The sequence below is a fragment of the Saccopteryx bilineata genome, chromosome 6 (assembly GCF_036850765.1).
Source record: "Saccopteryx bilineata isolate mSacBil1 chromosome 6, mSacBil1_pri_phased_curated, whole genome shotgun sequence".
NCBI classification, from domain to species: Eukaryota; Metazoa; Chordata; class Mammalia; order Chiroptera; family Emballonuridae; genus Saccopteryx; species Saccopteryx bilineata.
The window spans coordinates 25,129,684-25,147,185 of NC_089495.1; the positions used below are offsets into that span (position 1 = coordinate 25,129,684).

At 41.1% G+C, this 17,502-nt stretch overlaps 2 protein-coding genes across 10 annotated transcripts in view; both read left to right on the forward strand.

The window, feature by feature from the left end:
- NRG1 (neuregulin 1) overlaps positions 1 to 17,502 on the forward strand; it is a 1,091,963-nt gene that overhangs the window by 962,581 nt on the left and 111,880 nt on the right. For 5 of the 9 annotated variants that reach the window (XM_066235612.1, XM_066235611.1, XM_066235613.1 and 2 more), the window contains exon 1: positions 13,332 to 13,999. The exons of the other annotated variants lie outside the window; for them this stretch is intronic. In XM_066235612.1, the coding sequence (XP_066091709.1) occupies positions 13,333 to 13,999 (667 nt within the window). In that variant the 5' untranslated portion in view covers position 13,332. Of the gene's footprint in view, positions 1 to 13,331; positions 14,000 to 17,502 lie in introns of those variants that run through there. 9 annotated transcript variants of the gene reach the window in all.
- Positions 12,740 to 13,025, forward strand: LOC136308282 (uncharacterized). The gene has a single exon (XM_066235621.1). It carries the CDS (start codon positions 12,825 to 12,827, stop codon positions 13,011 to 13,013), a length of 189 nt encoding a protein of 62 aa, XP_066091718.1. The 5' UTR covers positions 12,740 to 12,824; the 3' UTR covers positions 13,014 to 13,025.

Consider the following 17,502-nt stretch of genomic DNA (forward strand, 5'->3'; position numbering starts at 1 on the left):
GCTCTAGCCAGCAACCTTTGGGCTCATGCCAGTGACCTTGGACTTCAACTTTGGGTCAAGCCACTGACCATGGGGGTCATGTTTGTGATCCCACACTCAAGCCAGCAACCATGAGCTCGAGCCCACGCTCAAGCCGGTGGCCTTGGTGTTTCGAATCTGGGTCCTCTGCATCCCAGTTCGATACTCTATCCACTGTGCCACCACCTGGTAAGGATGTAATAAAGTTTTTTGATACATACTCTTACTGTCAACATCATTTAAATGGGTTGATTTTTTATCATAGCCCAAGTTAAGTCATGCAGCATAATGAAGTGGACCACCTAATGCCGAAGAGTAAATTCTAGTGTTGCAAAAGGTACGCTGATCTGAGAAGTAAATATTTCTGAAATGGAGATTGTGTTTTCAGTGAACATATGCATTGTCATCATCATAATTGCTCTTATCCTCTTTCTCTTTCTCCTCTCTCCCCCACTTGGGTCTTACTTGGGTCCAAGTACTGTAGAGCTTAAAAGAAAAATTATTTTTTATTGACTTTACTGGGGTGACAGTGGATAATAGAGCCATGTGTTTCAGGTGTACAGTTCTATAAGACTTCACCTGTATACTGTATCGTGTGTTCACCACCCCAAGTCAAGTCTCCTTCCATCACCATTTATCCCCCATGCTTTCTTCTGCTCCATTTCTTATGCTATCGGTGACCTTTTTTTCTTTTTAAAATGTTTCATCGGTGCACTTTCAAAATATAATTCTCAAGAGGAGAAATAAGTATCCTTAATAGTGAAGACTACCTAGAAGGAAGGACAGATATAAATATTCTACTTGCCCCAATGTCTGACATGCTCTGGTTTTCACAGTCAGCCCTCTCTCCTGTTTTCAAAGGTGACTCAGACCTGATCACTCTCAAAATGTGGATCATGCCTTCACTCTCAGCAGATAACCTCACTTGCTACTTCAGAGAAAAAAATGGATTGTGGGATGGAACTTCCTTTACCTTCCTGCTACACAATCTATAAGCCTCAGCACAGTGTCTGGAAGGTAGCAGCCACTTACTAAACATTTATTTGGATACATTGTGGATGGAGAGCTAGATAAATTAACCTATGTCTTGGGTCTTTAAAATGGTGGCTATTTTTATTATATATATAATACAGTGACATTAAATATGCAATCTACCACTTTGGAGAAGCAGGTCATCCTTAAGATTTCTGTATTTTTACCTACCAGACTGAGAATAAGTGAGTTTAAATGCCACGCAGCAAATTTCCAAATCAGTTGCTGCATGTTGGCTGAATTTCAGTAATATTATTTCATTTTGAGTTGGACAACTCAAGCATCTAGTCTGGATTTTTTTCACAACATACTTATTACTTAAATACTTATTTTGTACCTGTTCAACGGTCATAGGTTATTTTAAAACCACTTGACTCCAGGAGTACAGCTAGCTCTGAGCCTGGGATGCCTAAAACTATTACCTTCTCATTGCAATTGTATATCTTTTTTGAATTTCCAAGCTCTCCATCTCTGCTATTCTTTTGCATCACTGGATGCTTAGGTACCTTGGGAAACTATTTACTGATCTCAATAAATTTTTTTTGGCTTGAAGAGTGTGAATGGTAAACAATAATTTAACTTTTGATACACCTGATCAAAACTTTTCCTCTTGGAGTCTTTCTGTGGGCAAAACGGAAGAAGAAGGGAATCCTTTTAGATGACTTTGCTGTAAGTCAGTATACCCCTCAGTAGGAAACATTTGGAAGGACACGGTGGAATAAAAGACTGGGCAAATTCAGGTATTCAACCTGGGGTTAAGGGGACTGAAAATGGGGTTGTCTGACCTCTAGTGACAGTCATGGCAAAACCTCAAGAAAGAATTTTTGAGAAACACTTCAGAAGATTTATGTTTCACTTGGGAAGCCTGTCTAAAAGCCTTTTGAACCATTTCAGTTAAGCCTTTCTTCTTATGGGTGGTGTGGGGGCAGAAAGAGCCTACGATTGAGACCCTCTGCACTGCCGTGATATGTAAGAGAAGTACTTTTCCTGCTAGGTTAAATTCTTCTGCATGCCTCTTGCTGTCAGTGACATGATTTAGTTAAATTCAGATGCTTTTAGAGGGCTTTGTACTGCATCATAAATATTTAATAGTTCTATAAGATATCTGTATGCACAGTTGGGTGGGAAAAACAGCAGCGGGGAACCTCAGCCTCCATCTACATCAGAACCTTTGGCTGTATAGTGTCCACTGACCAGCTGACCATCAGAAAAGATATTTGCAGAATAGAAATATATCTAACAATAAAAAATTTTTTTTTCAATAGAATGAAGCTTACTGTCTAACCCTTCTGAATTTGTCATTAGTGTGAACTTTATAATTTCCCTATACACATTAATCATAGGTGTTCCAATTTGTTAAGGATTAAGGTATAGCATAAAAAAATCCCTTCTGAATAAATGAATGGTATGGGGGGGAGGGTCAGGGAAAGCTTTTTAGATTTTCTGCAGCAACTAACGGTTTGTCATATAAAGGTACTTGAATGTCATTAGATAACGGCTCAAATTATACAGTCTTATATCCCTGATATAAGTTTGAAATTCATCTTAAAAGTCCATTTCTTAGAGTGAGAGTAGTGGGAGAAGGATGGTGGAGAGAGGACGTGAGCTGGATGAGGAGAGAAAACCTCGTGCTGGCTGCTGAATGTGGAATTGGTAGATTATTGTATTTTATTGGCATTGGATAAGGAGGTTTTATGATAAAACTTACTACAGTAGATTAATATAGGTTCTCTGTCCTATACTGTGGCTAGAAACATTCATGAAAAACATCTTCTCTAAGGGTTTTTCAGCATTTTAAAAGGCAATTTTTAAACATACAACAATAATGTATGAATTGTACAGTTGACAACGTAGCCCATTATCTAGATTTTACAGTGTACATTTTGCTATTTTGCCTTATCAAATATCTACTCATTTATCTATTCATCAGATTTTTTTTATGTTTGATGTAATTTCAAGTAAGCCATGTCCAGGAGTGTATTTTACTCCTAAATATCCTGGTATGCATGATATGTATGTTTTATTACATTCTTTAAAAGAATATATACATGATGGGTTAGTCTAACAAATAGAATATAGGTTTCTCTGGAATGAGTTGTCATATTTGGACCTGTGATTTTTTAGTCATCATATTTCAGAATAGAACTCAATCAGCAGCAGCCTTCTTTTCCTGTTCCTGGCAATCACTCCTTCCCCTGTGCCAGTCTTTGAATTCTCCAAATGAAAAGAAGTAACGGTGGCTCACTGGTTCCCAGGTATTAACAGTTCTGGATGTGTGTGTTTGGACGATTACACTAGTGTTAGGCTGATCCCTATTTTGAGGTGACTTTCCCGAAGATAAACTCCCTTCCATCCATACCTTCCCATGTAAGCGTAATGCTAGCTTTGATGTTTCAACTTTTAACCAATTTCTCAGTGCAAGTTATTGGGCTCCACAGCCTGCATTCTATGTGTCCCTTCAGTGTGATGAACTGCTATTGAATAGCCTAGTTCAAATATGAATATATTGGTCTCTGAATAACTTCTAGAAAGAAAGCCCAAACAGTCAGTAGAGTTATGGCCAAAAGTAGTCATGGGAGTCTTAAATAAAGTAAACTTACAAGTAGACACAGTCACAGTGAAAGGTCAAAGTGTGACATCTCTATAGAGATCATCCATGGTAGTAATGACAGAAAACCTAAACTGTCCACTCTGTTGTTTCTTTCCATCCACATCGGCAGAACATAACCAGAGAGCTTTTCTTTGTAGAAATGAGTTGAAGGAAATCAGCAATGGACCTGAACTGTAGTCATGACTCTGAAATTAATTTTGGGGAGACTGTAGACAGATTATTTTTTACCTTCTGGGACCTTTTTTCTTCTTGTACAAAATGAGATTTATGGGTACTAGCTCCAACAGTCAGCCAAAGAAACATTGAGCTCTAATTATTTTTGAGATTACAGTTTATCTTTGTGTTAAACTTAAATCTTTCCACTCCAAATAATTCTGAAATAGAAAGGCCAGAAATGAAACAGCATTCTTAAACAAATCTGATCGGAAGTTTTGAATTGGAGGTCAAATCGTAAGTTATTTTTATCTTTTGACTTTCAAATTTATATTTTTTAAAGTAACTAGAAGCATAATAATGCAGAAGAAGTTTCCACCCCTTGGACTGAGTGAGAAGCAGCAGAAGAATCGGAGGCTGGCGTTTGATTTTACCTGGGATGCTTCCATGTCTCTGAGCATCATCAGGCTGTGACCTTGCAACAGTATTTCAGGTTATATGGCTCACTCCGAATGCTGAATCAGTGCTGGAAACTGCATATATATTTATTCCTCCATGTTTTTCCTTTTGTGCAACCTTATATATTTCTTTTGTCAGCAAAAGGTAGAGAGAACTGTGTAGACTCTGAGGATAATGTATGTTGTAAGATCTTTCCTCTGGCTGAAGTCTTCTCAGATTTGCACGTTTGGACTGTATTTATAAGTAGAACACTTCAGATAATTTCTTTGCCCAGGCTTCCTGTGTTCTGAGTAAGCTGTGAGGGTTCATATTATACATGGCTTTGTATTAAGTTTCAGAGTCTCTTGAGTAGGTGGTACTCTTTCTATTAGTTATTCATAACTGCCTGCACGTGTGGATCTTCTCATGCTCAACAATGTCTGTCTGAAGAGAAAATTTAAAAATCAAACTAATACATTTCTAGAACATTTGTAAAAGGGAGATGCTGTGCTATCCAGTATGTTTCTGGACTTATTTGGGGACCAGTTTATAGACTCAGCTCACAGGCAAATGCAATATAAACAAGTAGCTGGTAGCCCTGGCCGGTTGGCTCAGTGGTAGAGCATCGGCCTGGCATGCAGGAGTCCCGGGTTCGATTCCCAGCCAGGGCACACAGGAGAAGCGCCCATCTGCTTCTCCACCCCTCCCCCTCTCCTTCCTCTCTGTCTCTCTCTTCCCCTCCTGCAGCCAAGGCTCCATTGGAGCAAAGTTTGTCCAGGCACTGAGGATGGCTCTCTGGCCTCTGCCTCAGGCGCTAGAATGTATGTTGTAAGATCTTTCCTCTGGCTGAAGTCTTCTCAGATTTGCACATTTGGACTGTATTTATAAGTAGAACACTTCAGATAACTTCTTTGCCCAGGCTTCCTGTGTTCTGAGTAAGCTGTGAGGGTTCATATTATACATGGCTTTGGTTGCAACAGAGCAACACCCCAGATGGGCAGAGCATCGCCCCCTGGTGAACATGCTGGGTGGATCCCAGTCGGGCACATGCCGGAGTCTGTCTGACTGCCTCCCTGTTTCCAACTTCAGAAAAATACAAAAACAAAAAAATAAACAAAAAAAAAACCCCAAGTAGCTGGTGCCTTAGTATAACTCAAGTTCAGTTACTTTCATTTTTAAAACTTCACAGGATTTGTATTAAACTAGCATTGATTATCAGAGGCATTTTTCTTTATGTTTAATTTCTTTTCCTGCATCAAAGTGCCTTTATTATTTTCTTTAAATGAGATTATACATGTATACGCTCATTAAAGTACATTTTAAGCCTTGTATTTTTGTTACATTTGCCATAGACTTGAGGGTAAAACCAACAGAAATTCCCTCAAAGCTATGTTGCCCTATGCTGTGAACTTTACTTGTAGTAGTGAATATTAATGAAACGAAACAAAGGTATTTGTTCAAGGTAACTAACACAGCATATTTTGCTCTAGTAAACCTTATGAATGACCGTCCATTTATATAACATCAGAATAGCCATTAGAAAATTTTTCTTTTGTTTTTCTTCTTTCTGTTATACATACACACAGAGAGAAATTTAATATAATTTTCATTTAACCACACACGTAAAACTCTATGGCGTGCCCATGTCTTTAAGACATTTTCCCATAGTTTATTCATCCCTTAGTAGAGTGTCCATAGTGATACATTTACTCAAGAGTACTTACAAAGGCCTTCTGTGGTCAGGCATGTTCTAGTAGAGATAGTGATGGAAACAGACACAAGTTCTCGCCCTTATGGACCTAACACTCTGGTGGTGAGTGTATCACACCTTTCATAACAAAGCACACTGTGTAGAAAATACTGCTAATTCAGAAATACTGCCACTTCCCTCCATCCTTTGCTCATATTGGAGTATATTCTAAATTGGAAGTAGATGGAGTTGCACAATTAGAAATAATATTTTAACTATGCAAAATGAGATTGTTCTAGACCAGGGGTCTCAAACTCAACTCAGCATGTGGGCCGCAGAGCAAGATCACAGCCGTTCGGCGGGCCGCACTAGGTCTACAAAAGGCAACTGTTATGCAACACTTTTCTCACTGCAGTTGAAAACAAAAAAAAATCAGTACAACAAGCACAATCGTACATGCAGTTTACTCAGTGTCACAAAACGACCAGAAACTGTAGTTCGCATCACAACTGCTGTTAACTAAGCTAATATCTAGCTAGGATGCTAGAGAAATGAAAAATACAAGTAGGCCCCTAGGCTTACTTAATTTTATCCAAAATATTTTGAACTTCGTGGATTAGTCTGCAGGCTGCACAAAATTGTTCGGCGGGCCGCATGCGGCCCGTGGGCCGCGAGTTTGAGACCCCTGGTCTAGACCGTTCTCATTTTTTTTTGTAAGACTTCTTTGGAATTAAAACTCTCAAGGACATATCAGCTTATTATATCTTTATTTGTGTTTTGAAATTTCTATGGATGCAATATTGCATCATCAACATCAATCACTTCAGAGTTCACAGTTAATTAATAATTGTCAGAGATTTAATGCTGTGTGATCTACTGAGATTTGGTAGAAGAAAGGGCAACCTGCACATAAAAACGTCTCATTATTTCAGGGCTGTCTGCTAGTAAAACTAGTCATATAGAACATGTTCTCCTTTTAAAATTAAATGTTGAAGAAGCTGAAACTATGACGTGTGTCCAGTGTAATTTTTTTATTGAGTTGGAGTTCATTTAACATAAAATTAACCATTTTAATGTGAACAGTTTATTAGCATCTATTACCATGTTGTGCAACCACCGTCTCCATCTAGTTTCAAAACATATCCAGTGTCATTTTAAAAGAAAGGTGACTTATAAAATTAAAACTAGAATGCACTGTGGCTGCATGTAAGTGGTGATTTTCCTTATGGGGAGTGAGAAGTTAAAGGTTCTCTCAAACTAAAGTAGACTCATTATAACTATCACATTTAATAAAAATATCTTTCTGTATAAAATTCTCCCATTCTCATCCTTGAAATCATTTCCTGTATCGGGAGCTAAAGGGCATCTGAACGCATAAAGAACACAAGGTGCCAGAGTTCAGTTGATCATCTTGCTACAAAGTGAAAACACAGGCCCACCTTCAATATCAAACATTTAACACAACATGTCACAAAATAATTCTTTTTTTCAGTGAGAGAAATAGAGAGAGAGAGAGGGACAGAGAGGGACAGACAGACAGGAAGGGAGAGAAATGAGAAACATCCATTCTTTGTTGCAGCACCTTGCTTGTTCATTGATTACTTTCTCATATGTGCCTTGACCGTGGGTCTCCAGCTGAGACAGTGACTCTTTGCTCAAGCCAGTGATTCTATGCTCAAGCTGGTGAGCCCATGCTCAAGCCGGATGAGCCTGTGCTTAGCCGACGACCTTGGAGTTCAAACCTGGGTCTTCTGCATCCTAGGCTGATGCTGTATCCACTGCTCCATAGCCTGGTCTGGCTCACAAAATAATTCTTAAAATAGAGTCAAATTGTCTTCTCTGAGTAAATTTTCCCTAGGTCAGAATAAAGTATAACCAGAGTCTTGACTAACCCTGAATGTGGGGAGAAGACCCCTGCTCAGTACGGTGAAATGACTTCCATCTCCCCCATTTAAGAGTATGAATAATGTAGAAGAAGGTCAAACACTACGTGGGTTTGGTTTGCCCACAGAGAACTTCTCTGTTTGGCTAAGGAGAGGAGAATTACAAAAAAAACAGTTAAGCTTTGGTTTATTCACAATTTTTGATCCACCAAAAGGCTCTGTGGTGGGTAAGAGTTAAGCATAGTTGGGGCAACAAAGTTTCACTGGAACAAGAACAATTCATGAAGAGCATTTTTGGGAACAATCAGAAAAATCTGGTAAGAGTGTATCCGAATTACACATTAAAAACTCTGAATAAGTGGAGATTATAGGAGGTATTTTGAATAGATAGCATGAGAAAAGTCTGACGATTTATTAGAAGTGGCATAATCTGCAAAATTTCATCTCAATCAATGAAAAATAAAACCAAAAGAAAATATGTATTGAGATAGCACAGCTCTAGGTTTGGTACAACTAGATATTGACAGACCTGACCTTCAAAGAATTGCATTGTTTAGTCCTATATCCAAGACAGACTTAAATAATAACACCAAAACACCAACTGTGAAGATGTGCTCCAATAACGGTAGTTCAGAAATGCTGAGTCTGCGATTTGGAAGCAAGAAGGCTCCGTGGAGGAGCTGAGCCTTGAGCTGGAGGCTAGTTCTTACTTGGTGGGAAGAGCCTAACAGATCCATTTAAGAACTTTGTACTCTCTCTCACAGGAAGCAGCAAGTTTTTCAGGTCACCTTTGGGCCCTGAAGTTTTCTTGTGAAATCATGATTTCATAGTTCCTTGGCACATAAACCATTATAAGTTATACATAGTCATCTCCAAAGATTGTAATCCTAGAATTAAGTTACTGTTGCCATCGTGGTATTAGATACCACGAAGTAAACTCTTCTTCAGCTATAAAGTTTAGAAGCCAAGATAAACTTCTTCAGAGATAAACATTTTCAGAGTGAAATAGCCAAAAAGTACAAGGGAAAGAAATGTAAAGGGGAAAATAAGTTTGGGTGATATGGTCAAAAGCAAGATGGCATTTACCGTCCCCTTTCCTGTGCTGGAGCTGTGCTAAATACTGCTGATAATAGACTACATAGAATTAATGCACAGCCTAGAGCCTAGCTTGAATTGAGGTAGCAGAGGAATTAGAGTATTTTTTATCTGGTGGTATAACAGAATTTTTTCTTCATTGAACCTGGTATATTATGAAAGCGGATCAGAAATAGTGCATTTTGAAAAGTCAAATCCTTTTCTAATATTACTGTGTCTCCTCTTGACCTGGATTGACTCACTAATATTTATCTCCTTACCTTCTGTGGTAGATCAACTGTGGCTGCAAATTCTTTGTCACTCTGTTCATCAGGATTTATTTGTCCTGTCCTTGAGTTTCAGGTGGCACTGTGACTGCTTAACCAGTATGATGCAGTGGAAATAACTCGTGCTGCATCTAGATGCAGACTTTAGAAGGCCTGGCAGCTTGCTCTAGAAATGCTTCCTTTCAGAGCCAGCTGTGAGACGCCCAAGCTAGTTAGGCCTCCTTTTGGTGTGCCATCCGCCAGTCCCAGCTGAGCTCCCAGCTGACATCTGGTATCTGCTGCCAGTCATGTGCATGAGCCATCTTCATTGTTTCAGCCCAGTTGCATCTCCAGCTGTTGCAGCCCCAGGCTGCTATGGAATGGAGCAGAAGAACCACTCGGCTGAACCCAGTAAACTTGCAGACTAGTGAGATCATATAAAATGGCTGTTGTTTTTAGCTATATCAGGACAGTTTGTTTCACAGCAACATACAACTGAAATAACTTTCCAAAGAAAACCCTCAAACTGGTACTGTGGAAGAGTTCATTCAGTTTAAACTATAAATGGGCAATATTTAAATATTCTGTGTTTAATCTTGATCAGGTCTGAAAATCAGTTTCCAAAATAAGAGCCTTCTAAAGTTTTGCCTACTGCAAGCTGATCTTAGCTTCCAGGTGCTACAAGGGTCTGGTCCATCTCCCGGGAGGACAAAGGCACATGCCAGTCTGATTTGTGTTGTCCAGGAGAAAGAACAGCTGTGTCAGCCCAAGGTCTGTCTCTGTTTTGTTTTAGCCTTTGGATAATACATTGTTTTCCTTTATAAGTATTGAATGTCTTTGATATGACACCCAGTACCTTGTAATTTCTTTGCTGAATATGTTTGCTCTTAATGACTAAGGTGAGGTGAGTAGCTGTTATTGGTGCAAGTTAAGGACCACTTTTCTTTCTTTCTTTTTTTTTTTTTTTTGTATTTTTTTCTGAAGCTGGAAACGGGGAGAGACAGACAGACTCCCGCATGCGCCCGACCGGGATCCACCCGGCACGCCCACCAGGGGCGATGCTCTGCCCACCAGGGGGAGTTGCTCTTCCCCTCCGGGGGGGTCGCTCTGCCACGACCAGAGCCACTTCAGCGCCTGGGGCAGAAGCCAAGGAGCTATCCCCAGCGCCCGGGCCATCTTTGCTCCAATGGAGCCTTGGCTGCGGGAGGGGAAGAGAGAGACAGAGAGGAAGGAGGGGGGCGCGGGGGTGGAGAAGCAAATGGGCGCTTCTCCTATGTGCCCTGGCCAGGAATCGAACCCAGGTCCCCCGCACGCCAGGCCGACGCTCTACCGCTGAGCCAACCGGCCAGGGCCACCACTTTTCTTAACTATGGGTTACTGTTCTTGGCATCTCTCTTCCCTGCCTGACTTGGGCTACCTGAATCCCATTTGGTCTTTGAAATTTAGACGATGTTGGCTATGGATTAAATGCCAATGTGTCATATTTGAGTGTACTACTGGTGGGGGCAGAACTGAGGAGTTAAGTGCCACATATTTAAACTGGGTGATCTCCAAAGGAATTACACATTACCATAATTTAACCATAAGCATTTATTTGTTTTTGAATACTTTATGTAAATATTGATAATTAAAATCTTAATACCTCTCAGTTTGAATACTGTAAATGCTTCAATATAGATTTTCTGTGATAAGAAATTTCATGGACATGCTACAATCTTTCAAAAACTCTCACTAAATCAAATAGTTAAAAACTAGAAATTAGGCATAGGAATTATTTTTAAATACCAGTTACCATAATATAAGTGCAAGTTATGTAGAAGTGAGCTTTTGGACAACTCATCTTACTCATAATTTTGTCATAGTCATAATTACAATTATTCAAATTGGTTCAGGCTTTTGTCGTGGTTGTTAGTAATAGTACTGCAAACACATTTCAAGATACTAGTACCCTTTTAATTATTTATAATTATGGACTAATTTCATTTTGAAAGAAATTACAATATTCTAATGTCATGCCCACTTAAAGCTTAAAAATCATTTAAAGCAGTGAAGATTGCAGTATACAAAATAGAATGTACTTAAAGCAGATTTGCTCCAGACTTGAGCTCTAAATTTTAATGCTTCTGGGACTCATATGATGGCTATGTAACATAGATTTAGAGAGTTTTTAAGACTCCTATAGATATAGGTGAAAAAATGACTCCTTGAAAACTATTTAGCTGCCCAGTCACAGCAAAGTGTGGATTAAAGTCTGAATGCCCATACAGTACGCACTGACATGCGACAGACCGGAAGTTGAGGACAGCCCGATTCTCTATTAGGGACAGTGCGTTTCTTTTAGTCTTTCAACAACTGCTGTTCTAAAAGGGAGAAAAATTTAGCATTGAAACTATCTATAAGGTAAAGCTACTGAAACCTAACCCCAAAAGTCACGCTCTTATAGAAAACTCTTCTTAATTCTTGCAGTGCAGTTACAGCTGAGGACATGTGGTATATATTACAGCACCTAGGGAATTCAAAGCTCTGCAGTGTGGAGTCACAAGGAAGGCTAATTTCAAAATGAAGTGGTAGCTTTTGCTCCCCCTGTAACTATGTTCCTTGCCAGTGTTTCTAATTAGTCTAGGGCTGCCGTGCATGGGATAGGGAGATGGACATTGAAAGGGGACCGGAGTGAGGGTATATGAAGCTCTCTGCCTTGCCCAGCAGCGCCAGCCTCCAACACACACTCAGCACTTTGCACTGGACATTGATCGTAACAGTCTTAATGCAAAGGGCTGAAGGCAGAGCTGTCCATGGTTAGGAAAACAATATCCTAGCTGCCAGGTGGAAAATCAGCTAACCGTCCTCTTGGTGAACAAAACTTATTAGAGGGCTGGGGAAGGAATGCTAACTCCCTGCAGCCGGCAGGAGAAATTGCTGTTGCAAAGCTTACCTCTCTAGGGAGGAATCAGATATCAGACTTTGCCAAGCCTCAGGTCCAACCCAGAAGGTCCCACCTCCATCCCCGGCCCCATCCCAGCTTTGTTAGATTGCTAGCATCGATCGCTGGCTTTTCTCTGACCCAACAGTGGGTGCAGGAAAGAGCCAGCAAGACTGAAAGCAAGCAAGGTGGGGGCGGAAGACTGGAGCCGCTCTTGCAGAGAGAAAGAGAGAAAAGAAAGAAAAGAGGTGGGGGCCGTGGGGACTAAGCTTAACTGGTGCCTGCCTGCTTCTCTTTGATTTGATGGCCTTTATTCCTTCTAATTGGATAAAATAGGAAGTCGCTGGCAATCCTGTGTTGCTGGGTGTACTGATTGTACTCAGACCAGCCAGCAGCTCTAGAGTGCGGATAGAGAGGGTGGGGGCTGGGAGGGGAGAGAGGAAAAAGAAAGAGACTGAGAGAGAACGTCTTTGAAAGAGGAGGGGAAAGAAAGCGCAAGAGACTATGAAGAAAGGGAGAGCCGCAGAGGAAGAAAGTGAATGAGCGCTCCAGGCGCACAAAGAGGAGTGGTTGGGGGTGGGGTGGAGGCAGGGCGGGGAGGCAGTCACCGCCCCTCCTGGCCGCACTCTTCCCTTCGGGTCCCTCTGCGAGGATGCTGTTTGCAGTGATGCTCCGAGGGCAGGCACCTGCTGCTCTGTAATGATTCAGCCTCGTTCCGCCGTCGCGTTAACACAACAGGATGCTGTTGCTACTGTCACTGCTGCCTCTCCTGCCGCCGCCGCTGCTGCCGCCGCCGCCGCCAGCGCTGGTCCTGCTTTTGCTCTTACTTCTCCTGCATGACAGTTGTTTTTTCCATCTGAGCAGACACCAGCTTCAGATGCTCGAGGTGAGAGACATGCCTTTCAATTTGGGCTACTGGTTTACTTAATCGGCCCGCCATCAGCTCGGTTTCTATTTTGGCCCCTGTCCTCTGGACCAGACCAGCCAGGATGATTTGGAGAAGCATTTAAAAGAACTGCAAAAGTGGCCCAAAAACAGCAGTAAAGAATTACGATATACTTTTATTTGCTAGTTGCTAGAGGCTTTTCCACCCCTTTCCTCTCTTGAACTCCTTTTGCTTTTTGATAATGGCCTTGGACTTGGACGACTTATCGATTTCCCCCTGTAAGATGCTGTCTCATTTGGTTGGGGGGGGCTCTGCATGGTAATGGACCGTGAGCGAGGCCAGGCCTTCTGGAGGTGAGCCGATGGAGATCTATTCCCCAGACATGTCTGAGGGAGCCGCTGAGAGGTCCTCCAGCCCCTCCACTCAGCTGAGTGCAGACCCGTCTCTGGATGGGCTTCCGGCAGCAGAAGACATGCCAGAGACTCAGACAGAAGATGGGCGCACCCCCGGACTCGTGGGCCTGGCAGTGCCCTGCTGTGTCTGCCTGGAAACCGAGCGCCTGCGAGGTTGTCTCAACTCAGAGAAAATCTGCATTGTCCCCATTCTGGCCTGCCTCGTCAGCCTCTGCCTCTGCATTGCCGGCCTTAAGTGGGTATTTGTGGACAAGATATTTGAGTATGACTCTCCCACTCACCTGGACCCTGGGGGGTTAGGCCAGGACCCTATTATTTCTCTGGATCCAACTGCTGCCTCAGCGGTGTGGGTATCATCTGAGGCACACACTTCACCTGTCTCTAGGGCTCAATCTGAAACTGAGGTTCAAGTTACAGTGCAAGTTGACGGTGCTGCTGGGTCCTCTGACCCTTCAGCAGTATCCACCCTGAAGAACCGTATTTTTGCTTTCTCCTTCCTGCCATCCACTGCACCGTCCTTCCCTTCTCCCACGCGGAACCCTGAGGTGAGAACACCCAAGTCAGCAACTCAGCCACAAACAACAGAAACTAATCTCCAAACTGCTCCTAAACTTTGTAAGTAGAGAGAGAGAGATGAATACAAGACAGGGGTGGGCTCCAGGTCCTCGAGAGCTCTGCAGAGCGTGGAGCTGCTCTTCTCTTCTTGTGTTTTAATGGCATGGTTTTGTTTAAGCAGATCACGTGACTGGGATGCTCAGGGTGGCATTGAAGAGATGAGTAGAAAGATCTTGCAAAGTGCTGATGTGGCTCAGTGCTCTAACAGCAACTCCTCCTGCCTGGGTTGCTCGGTCTGGGGTGGGGGACCCAAAACTCCCGCATCTTTGAGTCATGCTTGGATTTAAGTTAAATTCAATTTATTTCTAACACTTTCTGAAATTAAAACATCAGATCATTGTTTGTTTTTTACGTAAGTATGACTTCCAGATAGCAGGGACCCTGATTTTGTGTGTCTTCTCCCCCTGCCAGGTAGCAGTGACCCTGATTTTGTGTCTTCTCCCCCTGCAGTCTTCTTGTTACCTCTCTTCTCCTTTCAGTCACCCTGTGTCCCAGCAGTCCCCATCTGCCTGCGCTTTCTCCAGCTCTTCTTCCTGTTCCCTTAAGACTTCTCCCCACGTTGGTGCTTTAATTGGTTCCTACTGATACTGCATCAAGTATTTAGACACTGATAGTGCTCGCCTCTCAGCAGCGTCAGATGATTGGTGTCCTGCCCAGAACGTAGTTTCAGTTGCTGGACTCTTATTCAGGGCAGCCTTATTTTAGTCAAGACACAGTACAATTCTGCATGAAGGGATTTTCCCAGATTAGTCTTGTCTTCTGTAATCAAATGTTTAAGTAGCTTTCTTAGCGGTCATTAAGAACTACAGCATTCATTAGTAAGGTACATAATTTTTTTTTTTTAGGCTGTGCCATTTGCCTGTCAGATTGCAGCAGCTCAGCTTAATAACCTATGAGTGAACAGAGCCCACACTTTTAAAACAACACAGAACTGTGTGCTGCTGTTTGCACTGGGTCTTTGCAATGCTCTGTAATGGAAAGTTGACAAGAATGAAACCATGACTAGTCAGAATGTTCTAAATGTCAATGGAGGAGGGAGGAGTTTTCTATTGCTTTTTTTTAAAAAAAATCTAATTGACTTTTGTTTCTCTATCTTCAATACTATTAATCATCGATGAATGTCTCCTTAGTAGAAAAATGTAAAAAAAGAAAAAAATAGCAAAGAAGTTGATTCTTAGTAACACATGTGAAATCTCAGAGTTAAAGATGAGTTCAGGGTAAAGAATCTGTGATGAAATACTCCTTCTGTTTCCTGCTAGATGGTAATGAAGAAGAGAGACTATGTCTTCCTGTATTATGTTCAGGATGAGACACGGCCATGTAATATAGACACACAGGAAAACTTGATTTCTGCTTGTGATTCAAGATTGTCTCATGCTTACCAGTTTCAATGGCAAAGATTAAAAACAAACAAACACACAAAAACCCGGCTTGTTTTCCAGGTGTAATTAGGGAAGAAGCTCCTTTCTGCAGACACTGCTTTGTATCTTTATCAAATCCCTGAAGCATCATTAAAGGGCTGACAGACATCACCGCACTCGCTGCCTCTTCCCACCTGGCAAAGTGACCGGGAAATAATACCCAGATGAAATGACAGGCTATAAAAAGCAAGTCCAGATCCTGCAAGGAGAAGCAAAATTCACCGCCGTGGCAAGGTTACTTCCTCGCCTTTAGCATTTTTAAACTTGTCTTTAATGAAACTGTGGCCGGATTAGCTTTAGTTGTCCAGAAAAAAGAAAGAAGACCCTTTGGAAAAACTTGTCAGCTCAATTCTGTAGTTGATGTCATCTGAGGAAAATGAGCAAACAAAGAAACATCCCCTGAAACATGTTCTTGATCTAGGACCCCATGAAAAAGTGTGGGGTGACTTTTTGAGAGATTTTTTTTTAAGGTAAATTCTTCTACTGAGTACTTTAATAGATGATACATTCCACATAGTTTCTTAAAAAAAATTTTTTTTTTCAAGCCAGGGCATTGATTTTCTGGCATTTGCATTGAGTGGAAAAGATTTACTGCCTCCTAAAAGCACGGCAGCGACCAGGGCCGGCGGGATGCACAGCTGCAGCCTTCTGGAGTGCGCCGGCAGTAAGCCTGGACCGCAGGCTGGGCGGGACTTTTCTCCTGGAAAGTCGGGCTGGACAGACGGTTGGTTAACACTGTGCAGCCTATAGGCTATTCCGTGTGAGAAACTCTGTGTTAATGTTTTTGGAATTGTGCCTAAAAGCAACCAAATTTCTCAGATCAATAAAATTGTGAGACTTTTTTTTATATAAAGGTTGGTCCTTGCAGCTGGTTTGAAGACCCTCAAAAGTGGTTGCTTTTGTTGTTGAAAAAGCTTGTAAACATTAACTAAAGAGAATCAAAAAAAAAAAAAGCTTGGAACTGAATTTTGTCATTTTATAATCCCTTTCACTTTTTTTTCTCTTTTCCATTAAGGAAGTATTGCTTAGTCACAGAGAGAAGTGGAGGCTTCCCTTTCATCATGAGTGTTTTTGGCATGAACTAAGCATCACAGTGTACATTCTAAAATGACGTTCTCCTATCTGCAACATGCTCCTCACTGGCTTCAGGACTTTGTTCTCCTTTTCCTATCTGCCTCAGCATATTCAGCATATTATGCACAGAGCTGTAACCTTCAAGGTCATAGTCTGTTGAGAGCTAATTGATTCTTCTTTATCCTGGAGCCTGAGAGAGTAGAGGAGAGACAATCCTCGTAATTGTGTCTGCTGTGTTATTTCCCAAACCAATCTACCTATTAGTATTAGGGCTTTATTCTGTAAATACCAGAAGTATTCCCTTTCTCACTGATTACTTAAAAATTAGAACTTTTTTTTCTTTAGTTTAATTAGAAGCAACTGTAGCATTTTAAAATTGCCTGTAGATATAGTAGCTATGCCAGCTTTTCTAAAATGGGTATTTCTTTCATAACATAAAATAATTAATTTTATGTTTTCACCATACTTCTAGATAGTAAGAAATCTAATACAGAGCTAGAAAGACATATATATATATATAATTCTGAAGTTTTTCTGTGTGTGATCAGTGGCTTTTCACTACCACAATCATCATATAATAGTTATATCACCATGATAATAGTTAAGTTTTTAGTTTTCAGCAAGTGATGTAACACTTGACCATTTATAGGATTATTTTGCCTGAGCTTTCAAGTTTCATACCTTCTATATGTGTGGAAAGAGCTGGCTCTGGGAGATTGCAGACTTAGGTAACTATAAAAAGAACTGATTAATTCAATTGTAGCCAGAAAACTATGGTGCCATCTTGAAAGAAAATGTATTTCTGTATGGGACAGCCTGCTTGACAGCATACTCTTGAGTACAAGAATACATTAGTATTTTCATCTTAGGCCAAATTTGTTTGGCTTTGTCTTAAATCTTTTTATTAAATTGCATGGCAAACTATTGTTACCACAGTGCCAATATTAATCACTAACATTTGCAAAGCTCGACGTGATTTATTTAATTCACCCAAGGATTTCTTCCCTT